This window comes from Cotesia glomerata, linkage group LG10 (assembly GCF_020080835.1).
Source record: "Cotesia glomerata isolate CgM1 linkage group LG10, MPM_Cglom_v2.3, whole genome shotgun sequence".
In the NCBI taxonomy this organism is placed as follows: domain Eukaryota; kingdom Metazoa; phylum Arthropoda; class Insecta; order Hymenoptera; family Braconidae; genus Cotesia; species Cotesia glomerata.
In genome coordinates this window covers 13,450,648-13,469,862 of record NC_058167.1, presented here as the reverse complement: position 1 = coordinate 13,469,862, position 19,215 = coordinate 13,450,648, and the positions used below count along the sequence as shown (strand labels likewise).

Below are 19,215 nucleotides of genomic sequence, written 5' to 3'. Positions count from 1 at the left end.
TCTGATTTAATTTTCAGAAAATATCTTACTACCTCTAGAGTCTTGGGACTATCTGGCATGAATGGGCAGAGCGGGGCATAGTGCGTAGTGCGTGAAAGGCTACTATTGTAGTACGTACGAGAACCAGCAAGAGAAGATTACACAAGCTGAGAAGACACGTAACATTGGTAGCTTCTAAATACTGTTGATATCCACTGAAGGATATAATATGGATAGCTGTGTCGGTGTTACTTCTGTCGGTGCGTTTGCTCGTCCATCAGCGGCTATTATCCGCGGATATTCCTCGTATTGAGAGGGACCAGCAGCGGGGGATGCAAAATAACTAAGAAAGGATGGGGACGGTAATTGTGGGAGTAAAGTTGAGTATAGTAGAGTTAGAGTGTTATGTGTAGTATAGAAGAGATGATATGAAGGAATGGATAGAAAGGCTCGGCAAGTGCGCGCGCCTGCGAAAATCAAAATCAATGTAGTCTGCTCGCGCGGTTCGCTCAGATTGCCCACGCCCTAGTCCATCGCGGTCCTCCACATCCACAACATTCGGGGTACATCATCAGTTGAGACAACTGCGCGAAAGGGGTAGCTTTCTGGATGACAGCCAATGTGTGCCAGTAAGATCCTGCTAATCGCGCGATCCATTCACCGCTCCGTCACGTAACTACTATTGGAGCTATTTACAATAATTAATTAATTAATCCCTCATTATCATCATCATCATCTTCAGTAATAAATTTAAATTCAAAAATTACCAAGAAAAATAAATAAAAATAATTATAATTTAATTGAGAAAATTAAATAATTAAATTACAGAGATAAAATATCTGTAATAAAGTTTTATTTGGTGATGTAATAAATCCGCGAGTGTACTACAATACATACAGCACGAGGTAAATTATCGGTTCTGGTGCTGGTGGTAAATAACATTGGTCCCGTAGCAAGTTGGTGGTTGTTGTAGTATGTGCCCTAGTGGTGGTGCGTAGCCAGCCAATCGAATTGGAGCCAACCCTGAGTCGAAAGAGATTAACCCAGCATCCATCGAGCATCGCGTCGGATCGCGGAACGGTCAGCCGCGACCTCGTGACGACCCCACCGTACACACAGATAGAGGAGAGCTAGAGAATAGACACAGACAACAGAGTAGAGTCTCAGCACGACCCCGTAGTGGCAGCAGCGTCGTAGGGAGTAAGAGGTGAACCCTGTGAGAGCATCCAGGAGAAAACCGCACCCTCGTGAGCAGCTTCACGGACAGTAAAGCCAGTTGTACGTAAGTACAGTTGGTCAGTGGGAGTGAGCGTAAGGCGCCAGTTAACGTGTCACAACATTACATTCAATCCGGTGGATTGGAGTGATGGGACACTCTGCTTCGACACCAGGCTAATAATTCATCACTGTCTTCCTCAGCACAGTGTCTCTACAGAGACTTATCGTCCACCGGGTCTCAGTCAACACTCCAGATTAAACTTGGGGGGATATCATCTCCATGCAGGCTTCAATCAAGATTTTATTTATTGGGGATCATATTTTGACATAATCTTCAGAGTATTTTTGTTATTATGTAACGAGCCACCAGTTAATCGGTCTTTATCTGTGCGGACTCGACGATTGTCCTGCGCTTCTGTGTGTACTCCCTCCATGAGATAATCCTGGACGACGTGTGTCCGATGTATACAATTTTTATATCTTCGTATTTTAATATTAGGACTTATTGTAAAAAAATAGTAAAAAATTGTTATTGTAAGTGCGATGGGGTTGTGCCGGAGACGGTATCGACGAAGATCTAGACATCGTAGAGGCCACATTTATCAGACGACTAATTTTGAAGAATCAAACTCACCTTACCTGTACCTTTTAGTTCGGAATAACAGTAAGTAGTTTTCTAACTTTTAATCTAATTATTTTCATTTTTAATTCAACCTCTACGCTTTTATTTATTAGTTTTTTTTACAGCAACAACAAGTTGTATTATTATTATTATTATTTTTTTTTATTTTGTAAATTGTTAATTATTAATCATTGATGTATGGGTTGTTTATTATTTGTAAATTATTAATTAATTTAAAAAAATTTATTAATTAAGATAGAAAAGAATATTAAATATGAGACAAATTAAAAATGTGTACATATATATGTATATAGCCAAGGGCTAAATAAATAAAAATATAATAATAATAATAATAAAATTATTTAAATTATTATTATTATTATTTTTACAATGTTTTTATTTTCTGACATTTATGTATAAATGTATAAATTATTATTATTATTATTGGTGCTAAAAAAAATAAATAGCATTGTCAGCTTGCTCCAATTTTATCTCGCATGCGTGTCCAGTGTTGTTTGTTCCATTTATTAATATTTTCACTTTCAGAATGTCATTTTATTGGATCTCCATTTCTACTTTCATTTGAATTTAAATCTATAAAATATAAAATGTGACTTATATTATAAATTATAATATAATATATCATAATATAATTTGAATCCTTTGGAGCGAGAGTGGCTCATGAAATTAATGATAAAAGAGAGTGTATTGCAGCTCTGGGAGTGACTCGGGCATTTACTAAGGGAGAAAGCCCCTGGGGGACAGAGTAACGATACAAAAGACTGCTAAAGAGACCCGGTAAAAAAATAATTTAAAAAAATGAAGCTAGTATAAAAAAGTACTGGTAATTATCGCTTGGCGTTATGCCGCTCACTTTAATCCTCAGAGCGGTAATTCTTTAGCAGGAGCTATTGGAAAATTTATTTTTGCACTGCCCAGGATGCTGCGATCTGTGATGGTACAAGCTGGTGCTTACATGATCACGATACGTACGCACACAAATATATCTATGTCTATGTGTTTATGTATTTACACCTATTGTTTGTACACAGGTGTAAATATCGCTCAGAAGTAAGCGATGAGGTACATTGATGTAGTTATAGATATATCAAAATAGCAGGCATGTTGCATGAGGCGCGATGATTATCCCAGTAGCCTGTTGTCCGACAGAAACTAAATATAAACATATATCAACATCAACATATTATATAGGATGTATAACGTCAGTATCTTCCCTCTTTGTTTTATTCACTTACTCGGTCACTCTTGTTATTTTTCCGCTTTCATTATTAATCACCTCATGCACGAAATCATTTTTCCTCTGTATTAAGCATCGAGCTATTTTTCCTCTTCTTCGTCTACCCACTACTACAAACTAATTTATTAATAAATTAATAATTAATAATATATTATAAAAATTTATATATATATATATACATATTAATATTACAATTATAATTATTATTAAATTGTTAGTTGACCTGGTATTCATTTCATTACTTTTTTATTATCTGACTAAATTATGCTCGTTTTTAATTATATTATTTCTTCTTTATCTTATTTTCAGATTTTTTTTTAACAATTTATATTGAATTTTTAATGAAGATATTGGCAAAATTAAGATTGAAAATATTTCAAAATTTTTTTATTATAAATTATTCATTATAATTAAAACTAACATTTGAAAAAATAATAATTTAGTTAGAAAAATTGTTGTAATAATTTTTAAAATGAGAAATTTGTAAGTTTAATTAATATTAATATTTAATTTTTTCTTCATTTCTTTTTACTAATCTATTAAATTCTATGAGAAGAAATAATCAAAATTAAGAATTAAATTATTTTTCAATTTTAATATAGATTTTTTGATAGTAAATAATTATATTTGAAGTTATTATATGAAGAAATAATAATTTAAACAAAACAAAATTATTTTGACAATCATAACAATAAAAAAATTGTGAATTAAATTAACATTAATTAAAAAGAAATTTTTTTCTATTCAATATATTATAAGAGATTTGAAAAAACAAAGTCAGGTTTGAAAACAAAATTTAATTTTATTCATAAAAAAATTGTAAATTTACTCCGTTTTTCTTTTTGATAATTACTCATAATTTAATAAATCAAAATTCAATTCATTAAATTGTCTGAAGCGTTCAATGCCCTATTTATTCAAATACGTGTATAAATTTTTAAAATTTAACAAAAGATAAATAAATAGAATAATCTGTAAGAAAATTTTCGGAAAATTCCGTTACACGAGCTTAGTCTCTCCGTAATTTGTCTTACGTATCAATTCTATCTTACCAAATCTGCTAAACTAGCTAAAATTAGTTCAAATAGATACATTCAATCATCTCAATAAGTATAATCAATTTCCTAGAAGTAAATTAAACGATTGTTCCCAGAAATTTCTGATGTAAAAAAACGAGCAAAATTTTGACAGATAAATTGAATTAAACGAATATTAATAAATAATAATTATAATGATGATAAAATTGTGAGGTGACCTGATATAAAATAATCAATAATTAAAAGTTAATTAAAATATAAAAACAATAATATTTTTGTTATCACAGGAGGGCAGTATGCGATGCGCGGTTAACGGAGGTCCAGACGCGTTGTCGCGTCAACGCAACATGTATCACCGTGCAGTATCATCCTCATCATCATCATCATCATCATCATCATTGTCATCAGCTCGAGCCCCAGCAAGGACATCAGCAGAAGCAGAAGCAACAAGAGCACCAGTCGCTCATATACTTCAACATCGATGTTGGGGTTTACAATGTCCACTGGAAGGATCATTTCACTTTTGAGTAAGTGTCCTTCACCATTCACCACTATCACTATCGATATCAATATCAATATCAATATCACTGATGGTTATCCTGGTGAATAATTAAAACCCAGATTAACTGAACCGGTAGATAATTTAAAAGTAAAAGTCAGTTAGCCAGTCAGTCAGTATATCGATAGCAATTCAAGTTCTCGCTTATCCGATTAATAACGATGGTTCCAGCGAAAAATAGTACTGTACCACCGATAAGTAATTCAATGAGTTAAGGTTTTATCGATAAATCGATTAGCCAATTTTAAAACTCTGACGGACACTCGATAGCTGACAGTATTATATTATCTATCAGCCAGCTCGATTCGATGCTGAAAAAAAAAAAAAAAAAAAAAAAACTAATAAACCAAAAAGAAGAAATATATAATCTAAAACTGACTTTTTAGATCCTGCTGCGTTTTATGCCACAAAGTCCTAGACAATTACACGACAATCATGCTCTCGACACGCGAGCAAACGTGACAGAGATTCTTCTTCCTGTCTAACTTGTCTGTACTAGGCTAGACTAGAGTTTTTTTTTTTTTTTTTAAAGTAAACTGTACTAAATAATAGTCGATTTATAATAAGTAATGATCAACTGCTAAAAATTACCATTTCAAACAGTAAAATTATGATATTCACTTTATAATATTTACCATTTAAACGTTACAATTTACTCTTTACATGGAAGAAAATACTATTTCTAACAGTAATATTCGCTATATAAATGTCTAAAATGTTTAAGTATAATAATTAAGAATTCAGACTTTGATATTTATCATTTCGTACCTAAAAAATGTCTTGATATGTCTATTAACTCTATTAACCCTTCAGTACCCTCGCTATGAGAATTTTTCTCACGCAACAACATTCAACTTATAGGATGTCGCTGCAGTGCAAGTGAGACACTAAAAAGAACGTGGGTACTGAAGGGTTAACTCCACTATTAACTCTAAACAATACTTATACTTATAAATAATATATTTATTATCTTCATTGACGTATTGTGGGTAAAAGATATATTTTTATATTACTTTGTTTTGAGTTTACTGGTTATCTGTTTTGCCTTGACAAAAATAATTTTATTTTTTAGGGTTGAAGGGAGTTCGATAAAATAAAATTTATTTACCAGATATTTGATAATTTTAAAAATTTATTTAAAAAATGAATTATGGCAAAAATAATTGACATTATTTAAAAAAATAATAAATGTAATTATTTAAAAATAATTTTTTTAGTAAAAAAAAATTAAAAAATGATTAAGTGACTGCTAACTTTAATGGACATTAAAGTAGTAGATATTTAATAAATTTTAGAATTTCTTAAAGAAATAAATTAGTGCAAAAAAAAATTGACTTGTAGGAATTTTAAAAAATTAAAAATGCAATTTTTTAAAATTAGTTTTTTGGAAGAAATTTTTTTTGTACGACGATGATCTTATGATATGTAAAAAGTATAAAATAAAGTTAGTAAATTTCTAATACAAGCAACGTCAATATTTACAAAGTAAAATGGTAAATTTTAAACGCAACGCTAATAATCAAACTGTAATTATTGACTTGTTTGGACTGGTAAAATGTATATTTTAAAAGTATAATTTTTACTGTTTCAAATGTTAAATTCTCCCAGAGTGAGACCCCCTTCTCTTTCATCTGAGTTCCCCTTCTTCTCATAATATGGCTTATATATTGAAATGGCAATTTTTACTGTTTGAAACTGTAATTTTTTAAGATGAAAGAGTCGTTATTTACTATAGTGACAGCTACTAATCACTTATTTTGGATATTAAATTATCAATTGTGGCTTTTGTACTTCAGCTGCCCAATTTTAAAACACAGTAACTGACAATTTTAAGATTTTTATAAATTTTTCTTATTAAAAAAAACTTTGCGCGCCTAATTGATAAAAAATTTGATTTATGAATAGACAATACTTGAATATGAATATTTTTAAGAAAAAGTACTTAAAATTAAGGTTTCAAAGTTATAAGAAATGTAGGAAATGTACTAAAAAAAAATCAGGTATAAAAATTTGGCACACTGATAGAAGGATTTGTTTATAGTTAAAAATATTTGTTAATATTTAACAAATCATTTATTAGAGACTACTTTTTAGTCCTTAATAAATATTTCTTAGTATTTAAAAAGATTTATTAATATTTAATAAATGAATATCAGATTTATTAAATACAAACAAATCATTTTAAATACTAAGAAATATTTGTTTAATACTAAAAAGTGGTCACTAATAAATGAATTGTTAGCTATTAAAAAATATATTTTGGTACAAATAAATCCTTCTATCAGTGCAGTTACTGTGTTTTAAAATTGGACATCCGACTTTCTACATCAAATTCTGTAATATTTATATTTTTGCCACTCTGATGTCCGCTTTACTGTTTGAAACTATAAAAATTAACTGGAATCCGAGTGAATCTTACAGTTTACTTTTTTCCGTGTATAGCGGAAATTTCAGTACGTGGACTATCTGGCTGTTCTCGGTCAGTGAATCAGAGTTACTACATCGGAGCTTTATAGTTTTAGGCTTCTGGTGGAAGTCCTTCACCAGAAGAAAGAGTCTGGATGAAAGAAGAAGAAGAAGAAGAAGAAGAAGAAGAAAAAATAGAAGAGAGTTTAGTGTGAAAGGAAGAGAAATGTGTCGGAGCGCAAGTGATATGGTATAAAGGCTTTTGTAGGTGTAGGTATTGGTATTGGTGTAGGTACCGTACATCGCACATAGATATTATATAGACATGTATATTGTATTATATATTATATAGCAAAGTAGGAAAAGTAGAGGGACGAAAGGGGATGATTGAAAGAGAGGATTCGAGGGGTGATTTTCTCTCTCAGTTTTTATCTGACACGACTTTGCCCAGTGGTATTGGTATCTGGAGCCGTGCCGTGGTTCTCAGTGTAGGTATAGGGGGTCGATTGCGTTTTGGCGAGATACAGGAAGGGCGCTTTAGAGAGTACAGAAAGAGTACAGTATTATATGATGATATGAGGGTAGTTGTTGGTAGTACTAGTGCTGGTATCTGTGGTGGTGCTGTTACTGCTGCTGGTGCTCTGGTTATAGTATTAGTATTAGTATTAGTCGAGTCGAGGAGTAAAGTTGATGGTAGTATACCCCAGTATTGAGAGTTCCAGGCGATGGGATATACGGGCATGCGTACAGATCCAGTGACTCTCTCGCGCGCTTAAATCCTCGGTTACTGGAGCACCGTCTGCTCCTGTGGCTCGCATTATTCAATGGCCTGCCGGGTGAGCAAGTCGACTACTCTCGAGTAATTACATCAGTGCCAATTTGGTAAGGATTATAATTATATTTCGTATATTCCGTCTGCTTGTGTATTGATACGTTTATTATATTAAATTTACATAATTTATTTTTATTATTATACTGTTTTCGTGATATAATAATATTATCTGGAATAATTATTAGTTAATTAACTAATTAATTAATAATAATAATAATAGAGTGTGTAGTGGATAATTAAATAAAATGGTGAGTAAATTTATAAACCACCATTTTAAAATTCAACTTACGCACACACGATTCGTAATCTGTACTCGCGTGGTCATAAAAGAGAAAGGTAATATATATATTTAGTTAGTGGAGTAAAGCGAGAAGAATATGAGGAGGGGAGTTGGCGGTTTAACCGCGAACTCAGATCATTGGCTGATGATCTGGGGGCCGTCACTTTTAACTCAGGCAACAAGTTTTGCATTTAATGTCTTGTCTTGGATCTTGGATCTTAAATTTAGTGTTATTTCTTCTTTGTACACGGAAAGAACAAGATGACACTGGATATCATCCCAGATTATACTCAGTGATATCTGTGGTGAAAAAAAATTTTAGATAGTAGTTAAAAAAATCCAGATTATACTGTGTGATATCTGGATCGTACTCATTGTAATCTGGATTATACTAGCTACTATCTGAAATTTTTTTTTACTTAGTGTAATCTGAGATGGTATCCAGTGTCATCTTGTTCTTTCCGTGTACAAAGAACAAAAATGACACTAGATATCATCCCAGATTATACTCAGTGATATCTGTGGTGAAAAAAAATTTCAGATAGTACACAGAAAAAAAAATTTACTTGAATCAAGTAAATAATTTTGAAGAATTTCATTTTCTTGATTTAAGTAAAAAAATTTTTAAACTAAGAAATTTTTCTTAGTTTAAGTAAACTTTATTCAATTCAAGAATTTTCCGTCTTGATTCAAGACAATGAAACTCTTCAAAATTATTTTCTTGGTGCAAGAATTTTTCTCTTGATTCAAGTTAATTTTTTCTTCAGTGTAATTAAAAAAATCCAGATTATACTGCGTGATATCTGGCTTATACTCATTGTAATCTGGATAATACTAGCTATTATTTGAAATTTTTTTTTACTTAGTAATAAAAATAAAAATTTATATAATTTTACAGCGGAAAGATTAAACGCGGAGGAATGAGATGAGATAAAATGTCCTGATAGAAGAATTACACGTTCAGATAGATTAATATCCTCAGATTATTGTATAATTGTATATATATATCATAAGCGTGATGATATCAGATGATTTGGGCCCTCGATGTAATTAAGTGTCTTAAATAGTATCGTATTATTTATGTGTTGATACTGATACTTCTATTTACTCATTTTCAGATTGGATGATCACGAGAACGAGGACAAGATCCGTAGGATGTAGTTGACGTTGCTCGTCCCTCCGGAGAGAACGCGAGCGAGCGTTGCAGAGGGTGGCGAGTTTGATAGAAAAGTAACAAGTAGAAGCAAGAAATACTGAGGATAGGGGATAAACAGGAAGAAAAAGTCGGAGAACGCTGTTGGAAGTTATAGAAGGGTGGATTAGGCACTTTTCGGAATTTTTGGAGGGTGCCGAATGCGTTGTATGCAGCGCCCTTGTATCCTCGACGGTTCTGTTCACTTGACGATCCACTGGAGGGTGAAACTACTCTGAGAACTTTTACGCCGACGGTATTAACGTCGGCGAGAATTAACTGTTACAGAGAGCCGTGGAAACGTTTGTTGGAACTGAACCGAGATTTAAGGGAAGAAATAATTAAAAAAATACAATAAAATAGAAGAAGAAATATTAAGAGAAGAGAAAGAGAGATTGAGCGGGTTTTAAACGCTCATAAGTGACGAAATGAACGTAACTGAGGCGTTATTAATAGAAAATGAATGCAATTTAACCGGCACTTCTAACAGCAGTGAGCATAAGTACGAAATTTGGGAAAAAGTTGTTATGACATCGATAGCGCTGTCGCTCAGTCTGCTTACTGTTATCGGGAATAGCATGGTAATGATATCATTTAAAATTGACAAGCAGTTGCAGACAATATCAAACCACTTTTTGTTCAGTCTCGCTGTTGCTGATTTCGCAATAGGGCTTATTTCAATGCCACTGTTTACCATTTACACTTTGCTCGGGTACTGGCCACTTGGGCCTCACGTTTGTGACACCTGGCTGGCCCTCGATTATCTCGCCAGCAACGCGTCGGTACTCAATCTTCTCATCATCAGCTTCGACCGGTACTTTTCGGTCACCAGACCTCTCACCTACCGGGCCAAGAGGACTCCTCACAAGGCTGGTGTTATGATCGGTAAATATTATATTTTAATATTTATAATACTCTAATTAATAGTAATAAAGTTAGCCGACGTTTTTAATTTTTTTTCAATATTTAAATTAGAACAAAAAAATATTTTTTAAAAATTACACTAAGTTTTTTACAAATGAAATTTTTTTATAATAATTTTTTCAATAAAAAAAAAATTCTAAAAATTTTTAAATGTCGGCTAACTTAATTTTCATCTCAAGATAATAAAGTTAGCCGATGATTTTAATTTTTTCTTTAATAATTAAATTAGAATAAAAAAATATTTTTAAAAAATTGCACTTTTAGTTTTTCAAGTTTTTTACAAATGCAATTTTTTTATAATAATTTTTTCAATAAAAAAAAAATTTTTTTAATTTTTAGATGGCTAACTTAATTTTCATCTCAAGATAATAATAAAGTTAGCCGATGATTTTAATTTTTTTTAATAATTAAATTAGAACAAAAAAATATTTTTAAAAAATTGCACTTTTAGTTTTCCAAGTTTTTTACAAATGCAATTTTTTTAAAATAATTTTTTCAATAAAAAAAAAAATTCTAAAAATTTTTAGATGTCGGCTAACTTAATTTTCATCTCAAGTTAGCTGTCAGCTGTCAATTTTAAAAATTTTATTAACAAATCAATTACAAAAAAATTTTCACTTATAATTTTTACTAATTTTTACACGGAATTTTTTAATTAAATTTTTTTTTTTAATAAAATTTGCTATAAAATTCTAAAAAAATTTTTAATATCAGTGTCATTAATATTTACATGTTTTATGTTTGTATTTATTTATTTGATTATTTTTTATTATTAATGTTATTAATGTTTACTTTTTTATGGACTACCGGGTACAAACTTACGCGCGGTCGGGCTAAGCGTAATTGCCGACTACTCCGATGTTATCGTTGTCCTTGTGCGCCTGTAAGAGACTCTGTCGTGACACATTGCGACATTATATAATAATTAGAGAGATTCAACTACAGACGTACCCAGAGTGGAGGCGTGTGAGTACGCGGTGTATGCGCGAGGATGATAACATTGACGATGAGTTTGTTGGAATTCCGTGGATACTTATGTTGACATCCGTACCAAAAAATAATCATCATCATCATCATAATGGTACAATCTAGTTGCGAGCTATTTCCCATGCGGTTCTTTCACTCCTCATAAAACAGTTGCTTTTGAGCTCTTTATAAGCAATAATTTTACCAAATTGTTAAAAATTAAACTTTGGGCTTTTAATTTTTAATTTATAACTATTACATTGAAGTCTTAGAAAATACTTTGTATAATTTTTTTTATGATTTAACTTGGAGTTTATCAGTTTTATCATCAAAAATAATTATTGTAATCCTTGCTTAGGAATTATTGTCTATGACATAATTTGTCTGTCATTCTTTATACATTTATAGTAGCAAAAAAAAATGTTAACTTCTTCAAAGTTACATTATTAAATTAATAAAATTAAATTAAATTATTGCAGCGTAAAACACTCTTGTAAGTAATTAAATTTTTAATTTAATTATTTACACAAAATATAATAATGCCTGAAAGGCAAAACATATTAATATTAGAGACTTTTAAAAAAATTTTAATTTACACAGAAAAAAAGAAATGTCCTTGAATCAACACGGAAAGAACGCACTGATAGAAGGATTTATTTTGTTAATAGTTAACAAATCATTTATTAGAGACCACTTTTTAGTATTAAACAAATAATTCTTAGTATTTAAAATAATTTATTTGTATTTAATAAATCTGATATTCATTTATTAAATATTAATTAATCTTTTTAAATACCAAGAAATATTTGTTAAGGACTAAAAAGTGGTCTCTAATAAATGATTTGTTAAACATTAAGAAATATTTTTAACTATAAACAAATCCTTCTATCAGTGCAAGATGACACTGAATATCATCCCAGATTATACACTTTTCTGTGGTGATAAAAAAATTTCAGATAGTGGCTAAAAAAAACCAGATTGTACTGTGTGATATCTAAATTATACTTATTGTAATCTGGATTATACTAGCTACTATCTAAATTTTTTTCACTTAGTATAATCTGGGATGATATTCAGTGTCATCTTGTTCTTTCCGTGAAGGATATAATTTTGAAGAACTTAATATTCTTGATTTGCGTTGAAAAATTCTTAATTTAAGAAAATTTTTTTTGATTTAAGGAAATTTTACTTGATTAAAGAATTTTTCGTCTTGATTCAAGACAATTACCCTCTTAAAAATTGGTAATCGGAAAAAATAAACCCGAAAAAAATTTTTAAATTATGAAAAATTCATATTATTTAATTAAAATTATTATAAAATAAAAATAATAATAATAATTTAATAAATCTGAAATAATATGAATTTTTCTGACAAAAATTTTTTCCGGTATTCTTAAAAATTATATTCTTGGCTCAAGAATATTTCTCTTGACTCAAGTTAATTTTTTTTTCAGTGTAGACATTTATAAAATTAAAATGTATTTTATTTTAAAACCAGATTGTACCACAATAATTACAACCAAATGAATGGATAGTTTATAAAAAAGAAGATAACGTTATACATTGTTCCAAGAGATTTCCCCAGCAGAAATTCTTGTTACATGATAATAAACGACCCACATAGCTCATACATATTTTAAAAATATCCATAAATATAAAATGTATAAACAGAAAGAGATATAGCTGGTGTGTATGCTATGAAAAATAATATCAAGTATGAAGCTTTGGATGTGCGTTTATGTATTATGATAGTTTACCTCGACGATAGATGTACGTGAAAAGCCGACAGCGGTGGTAAATAATAGCTAGCAGGCGTAGAGGACGACGGTAGATGATTGTGGCTTGTGTTTATATATCTTGAGTTAAAATACTGCGTCACCTGACACCTGTTGCGGACATATATAAAGAAGAACTGTATCGACTTATCGACATGCTGTGACAATGGACGACGTGCTACTTTGCATTTCTCTCTTTAAATGCACCCACACATCAGCATCCACTTGGCTCACTTATTTATGTGCTTATAAATACTCTCTACCTGGTACCCAACTACATCTGCATTTACATTACTCACATCAGTCAAGTATATATAAATACAAATACACACTTGGTACGTATGCACCAAGTAGTATAGGACATAAATAGTCTGTTTGCGTATTGAGTGTGTTATTGTGAGTAACTGAGAAGTAAAGAGATGGATAAAAAGTTTATATAGTTGTTGGTTTGTGCTTTAGGAATGAAACGAGATGACGAGCGGTGGCGAGAATGAGTGGCAGAGTCGTTGAGATCCAAATGAGAGCGCGTGGTCGGTAGTCACGTGCCGACAACCAACAACTAAACTGCTGGATGCTGTGTGCTGCATTTCATATATTTATATGTATATATATATGCCAAAGGAGAAACGTTGATGGCACTTCCGAGGTCGAGATTTATACTTGGCTGCGACTCGAGACAACACCACCTTGCACACTTGAAGCTATACGCGAATCGCTTTAGCTTCTCCCTTTGTTCTTTTGTCTGTCTCTTCAACTCATTCCCTACACAACACTGTGATACTATACAGTTTACTGGGGTACTATACAGAGCTGGTGCTGGTGCACCTACGGTACATAGTAATAGTACTTACATACTGACACTGCTGCCTAAGACTCGACAACCTCGAGAGAGTCTTTATGACGACCTAATGTCTCTCGTTTTGTCCTCATTGTTTCATCTATTATTATTATTATTATTCTCATTATTATTATTTTTGTTATTAATGTTATTATTGTTAAGACATTGTTTCTATCGAGTCCTTGTTCCAGCGCCAAATCATATTTATTAAATTTTACTTTTGGCCCTCGAATGAGGACATCTTTTATTTATTAGGGGATTATTATTTATTTTAAATGGGCTTGTTGTTTAATTAAGGTGTGAAGTTTAATTAATTTTTAGTTATTAGGAAAGAAAAGTCAATTTTTAGAAAATTTCAGTGGTCAATAATTTTGCAGTCATCTGCTGGAGTAATTGGCAATCGCTTTTTATACGATCGTTATTTTCATGCTAAGAATTTTTTTTTTTTTTTTTAGTAATGAAGTTTTGTTAAATTAGTTATATGTTTATGAATTATAGAATTTTTTTTGGTAAAAATGAAATTTTATAAAATTTTTTATTTCTTCTTTCGTGTCATATAAATATTTTTGGTGAATAAAAACAAATAGGATAAACATTAAATTTTAATTTAAAAATTTGGGAATTATTTACAAGTGGGGTCAAATCTATTTTTGGCTATATTTAGGTGAAAAATTTTTTTTTTTATTCTTCTTGTTTTTAAGGCGGATTTATGATAACAAATGTCGTGAAAGGAAAAAATGAAGATTTCGATAGCTTTTTAGCCTTTAAAAATTGGAAAAAATTTTGGCTCATATTTTTTGATCAAATTTCTATTTTATCTTTTTTTGATGAAAATTAATTTAGCAAATATTTGATAACTTTTAAAATTTTTTTGACAAATAAATTATGGCAAAAAAAAACTATGAAAAAAAATTAAGATGTAGAAATTTTAAAAAATTAAAAATGCAATTTTTTAAGAATAATTTTTCGGAACAAATTTTTTTATCAAAAAAAACTAAAAAATAATCAACCCTGATTCAGAAAAATGATTTGAAATCATTACCTTCATGTTAATTGTATATCTATATAGTATTCAAATTCGATGCATTTGAATCATTTTAAATCATTTCAAATTAGATTTCTTAATCAGGGAAGTAACTGCTAACTTTAATGTTATCTTTTTTTGAAAAGTACATTAAAAACGAACAATTAAAAAAAAAAAAAAGTTGAATATCACAATTCACAAAAACATTAATAAATTGTTTTGAAAATTAGTTAAATTTTTATGTATTTTTCAAAACAAAAATATATCAACAAAATCAAATAGAAATTTCATTAAAAAAAATGAAAATTAAAATTATTGACCCCACTTGTAAATATTTATCAAAAATTTTTGTATTAATTATTAAAAGTATTAATATTTAAGTATTAATAAAATTATTGTAAATTTTGTAAATTTTTTTTTTTTCAGCTGGCGCATGGGGAATATCAGTGTTACTCTGGCCACCTTGGATTTACGCGTGGCCCTATATCGAGGGCAAGAGAACAGTACCAGAGACAATGTGTTATATTCAGTTCATCGAGACAAATCATTACATTACCTTTGGCACGGCTATTGCCGCATTTTACGTGCCCGTCAGCGTAATGATATTTCTGTACTGGCGAATATGGCGCGAAACGGAGAAGAGGAAAAAGGACCTGACGAATCTGCAAGAGGGAAAGCAGGATGCCAGCAAAAGGAGCAACTCAAGTGACGAGGCGTTAGACATGGACGGATACAGACGCGGTCGCAGTGAATCCAGCACTGGCGCTCATGAAATCGGCCACGCTAATCTCACCATGTCTTATCTCGAGAAGCATTATCCTGACTACAAAAATGTACGCACTTATCAATTAAATAAAATTGATTAGACACTGGATATCATCCCAGATTATACTGAGTGAAAATTTTTTTTAGATAGTAGCTAGTATAATCCAGATTACAATGAGTATAATCCAGATTACAATGAGTATAATCCAGATTACAATGAGTATAATCCAGATTACAATGAGTATAATCCAGATATCACGCAGTATAATCTGGATTTTTTTTAGCTGCTATCTGAAATTTTTTTTCACCATAGATATCACTGAGTATAATCTGGGATAATACCCAGTGTCATCTTATTATTTTCGTGTGCGTGAAAAATTTCTTGCTTTAATCAAAATTCATTCTTTTTTCCCAGAAGCATCGACCATTTTCGTGGACGTCTCTGAAGATGTGGTGTGTTGCGTGGTGGCACAGCGGTCGCGACGACGATGACGACGACGATGAGGTCGGTGGGACAGACGTCAGCAGCAGGACTGTGCATCCCGGGTGCGAGGACACCTTGACGCCGGTCTCTGCTGAAACTCCGTTCACCGACGGGCAAACTCTTGATGGAATGTCCGCGAGCACGCAGTTGACGAGCGAGCATCAAGATTACCGAAGATCACAGACATCTAGTCAACTTAGTAAAGATGTTTCTGGGGATAAAGTGAGTCATTAATTATTTTAGTTTTTTTTTCTTCTTATTTTTTTTTAAGTTAATATACTGCAAGTAGAGATAGATCACCTCAAACTATCACCAACAAGTAAAAAAGATATTTTTCATTAGAAACAAAACGATTAATCACTACAAAATTACTAGGGTAAATTAAATTTACGTGAAAAATAATATTTTTACTTTAATTATATTACTTTAATTATAAATTGTCGCTAATTAATTATAATATCAATGCCTGTCGAAAATAATTATTTACTTCTCGAAAGTTAATAATTAAATTGTACTGCGATTCAATAATATTAATATTTTTTGTTAATTTATATAAAATTACATTTTACTTTCGATAAATTATTTTTCAAGGTTCTTGAGTGGCTCTAACTTGTTCAGATTGTTTAATACTGATTAATTGTTTTGTTTTTGACAGTTTGAAAGGCAAAGCTCAAATATTCATTTCAATTTCAAATGAAAAATTATTAATAATAATGATCACTTTATTATTTCAAATTTTTATTTTTATTATTAAAAATAATAAACTAATATTTTGTAATTTTTAATTTTATTTGTATTGTTAAGTTTGGAAAATAATCATTAAAAAATAATAATAAAAAATTAGCAAAAAAATTTTGAGGTGGTAAATTTTCAAATTATTTGCTCTGATAGAAGAATTTATTAACTATTAATAAATTAATCTATTTTAAGACAATTATTTATTTTGAAAATGCTCTATCTCTAGATACATAATTAAGAAATTACCTTGTATCTCGTGAGCTATTGACATTTTTAAAGATATAAGCTCATTCCGATGTTACACGCATCAAGACCTTTCATTTGAGTACCCACATCAATTTTTCATATATTTATATATATATTACATATATGTATATATGAAAAATATATCAAAAATGCATGTGGGTACTCAAATGAAAGCTCTTGGTGAGTGTAACATCGAGATGAGCTTATATCTTTAAAAATGCCAATAGTTAAGAAAGTACAGTGCAATTTAACATAATCAAGAAATGACCTTGTATCTTGTGAAATATTGACATTTTTAAAGATATAAGCTCATCCCGATGTTACACTCATTGAGACCTTTTATTTAAGTACCCACATCAATTTTTCATATATTTATATATATTATATATATATGTATATATATATATATATATATATATATATGTCAAAAATGCATGTGGGTACTCAAATGAAAGCTTTTGGTGAGTGTAACATCGAGATGAGCTTATATCTTTAAAAATGCCAATAGTTAAGAAAGTACAGTGCAATTTAACATAATAAAGAATTGACCTTGTATCTTATGAAATATTGACATTTTTAAAGATATAAGCTCATCCCGATGTTACACTCATTAAGACCTTTCATTTGAGTACCCACATCAATTTTTCATATATTTTATATATTTATGTATATTATATATATGTATATATGAAAAATATAACAAAAATGCATGTGGGTACTCAAATGAAAGCTCTTGATGAGTGTAGCATCGGGATGAGCTTATATCTTTAAAAATGTCAATAGTTAAAAAAGTACAGTGCAATTTAACAAGAGTTATTTATAAAAATAATAATAATAATTATTATTATAAATCTTATTAAATATAAACAAATCCTTCTATCAGTGTAATTATAATTTATTCAGATAATTTGATGAAATTTAATAATCCCAAATGAAAATTTAATTTACAATTAACGAAGATGATAAATTGTGTGTTAAGGTGTTTACAATTGTGATAAATGTGATGCCAAATGAGCCAGGTAGAATACGTCTGTACGACGACATGATGTTTCACGTTCCGCAAACGAGCACTGGAGCTGGGGAGGACAGTGTCAGTAGGACAAGTCGCCGCGTCGATTCTCTGTCAAATCAATCGACGACGATGATACGTCGTCCATCCCAGATGCCGGATGTCAGGTTACCTCTCAACACCAAGAATGCTAACAAAGCTGGGGCTGCTAAAGGTATTGTCACCAAACAGCCAAACAAAAAGAAAAAGAGTCGCGCGCAGGACAAAAAGGCCGCTAAAACGTTGTCGGCTATTTTAGCGGCGTTTGTAATTACCTGGACGCCGTACAACATTCTCGTGCTGCTGAAGCCCCTTACTAAGGCGTGTGTCGTCGAGATTCCTGAAGAACTTTGGTCTTTTTTTTACTATCTCTGCTACATCAACAGCACTGTTAATCCAATGTGTTACGCCCTGTGCAATGCCACTTTCAGACGAACTTACGTTAGGATTCTCAAGTGCAAGTGGCAAAATAGAAACAGAGGCGCCGGCAGAGCCTATTGTCCTTCCTAAGCGTGCATTTATTAATCAATCCAATTTATTAATCAATCAATCAATCAATTTATCGGTCGGGTATTTTTCATAAATGCTGGATATTCGTTTTAAGTCGAACCGGACTCATCGCTACCCGTGATTTTATTTTTAACTTATAACGCGTTGAGTATAGGTATATTTCTTCTTTTAACTTTAAAAAATTATGATGGATTTTTTTAATAAAAAAATTTATTAAAAATTGAATTTGTTATAAAATTATAATTATCAAATTGTTTTATGATTCATTTATAAAGTATATTTCTTCTTTTGAATTTAAAAAATTATGATGAATTTTTTTTAATTAAAAATCTTATTAAAAATTTTATTTAAGATAAAATTATGATTGGTATATTTCTTCTTTTAAATTAAAAAAATTATGATGAATTTTTTTAATAAAAGAATTTATTAAAAATTTCATTTATTATAAAATTTTAATTATCTTAAATTGTTTTACGGTTCATTTATAAAATATATTTCTTCTTTTGACTTTAAA

General features: G+C 30.4%; 1 protein-coding gene across 3 annotated transcripts; it reads left to right on the top strand.

Moving 5' to 3' along the window:
• Positions 1-394: 394 nt before the first annotated feature.
• LOC123273029 (muscarinic acetylcholine receptor DM1) lies at positions 395-18,904 on the top strand. Of its 3 annotated transcripts, XM_044740142.1 has the most exons (7): positions 396-1,861; positions 4,402-4,641; positions 7,116-7,961; positions 9,310-10,268; positions 15,337-15,743; positions 16,091-16,381; positions 18,123-18,904. In XM_044740142.1, the coding sequence occupies exons 4-7, from the start codon at positions 9,812-9,814 to the stop codon at positions 18,699-18,701; spliced, it is 1,734 nt and encodes a 577-aa protein (XP_044596077.1). In that variant the 5' UTR covers positions 396-1,861; positions 4,402-4,641; positions 7,116-7,961; positions 9,310-9,811; the 3' UTR covers positions 18,702-18,904. The 3 variants fall into 3 exon arrangements, with proteins under 3 accessions (XP_044596078.1, XP_044596077.1, XP_044596076.1); XM_044740143.1 differs by lacking the exon at positions 7,116-7,961 and having other exon boundaries at positions 395-1,861; positions 16,094-16,381; XM_044740141.1 differs by lacking the exon at positions 7,116-7,961.
• The last annotated feature ends 311 nt before the right edge of the window (positions 18,905-19,215 follow it).

Coding starts and splice junctions, on each gene's coding strand:
- LOC123273029 (XM_044740141.1), top strand. CDS start 9,812: ATGAACGTAACTGAGGCGTTATTAATAGAAAATGAATGCAATTTAACC. Junction 10,269..15,336: donor CAAGGCTGGTGTTATGATCG/GTAAATATTATA, acceptor TTTTTTTTTCAG/CTGGCGCATGGGGAATATCA. Junction 15,744..16,090: donor ATTATCCTGACTACAAAAAT/GTACGCACTTAT, acceptor CTTTTTTCCCAG/AAGCATCGACCATTTTCGTG.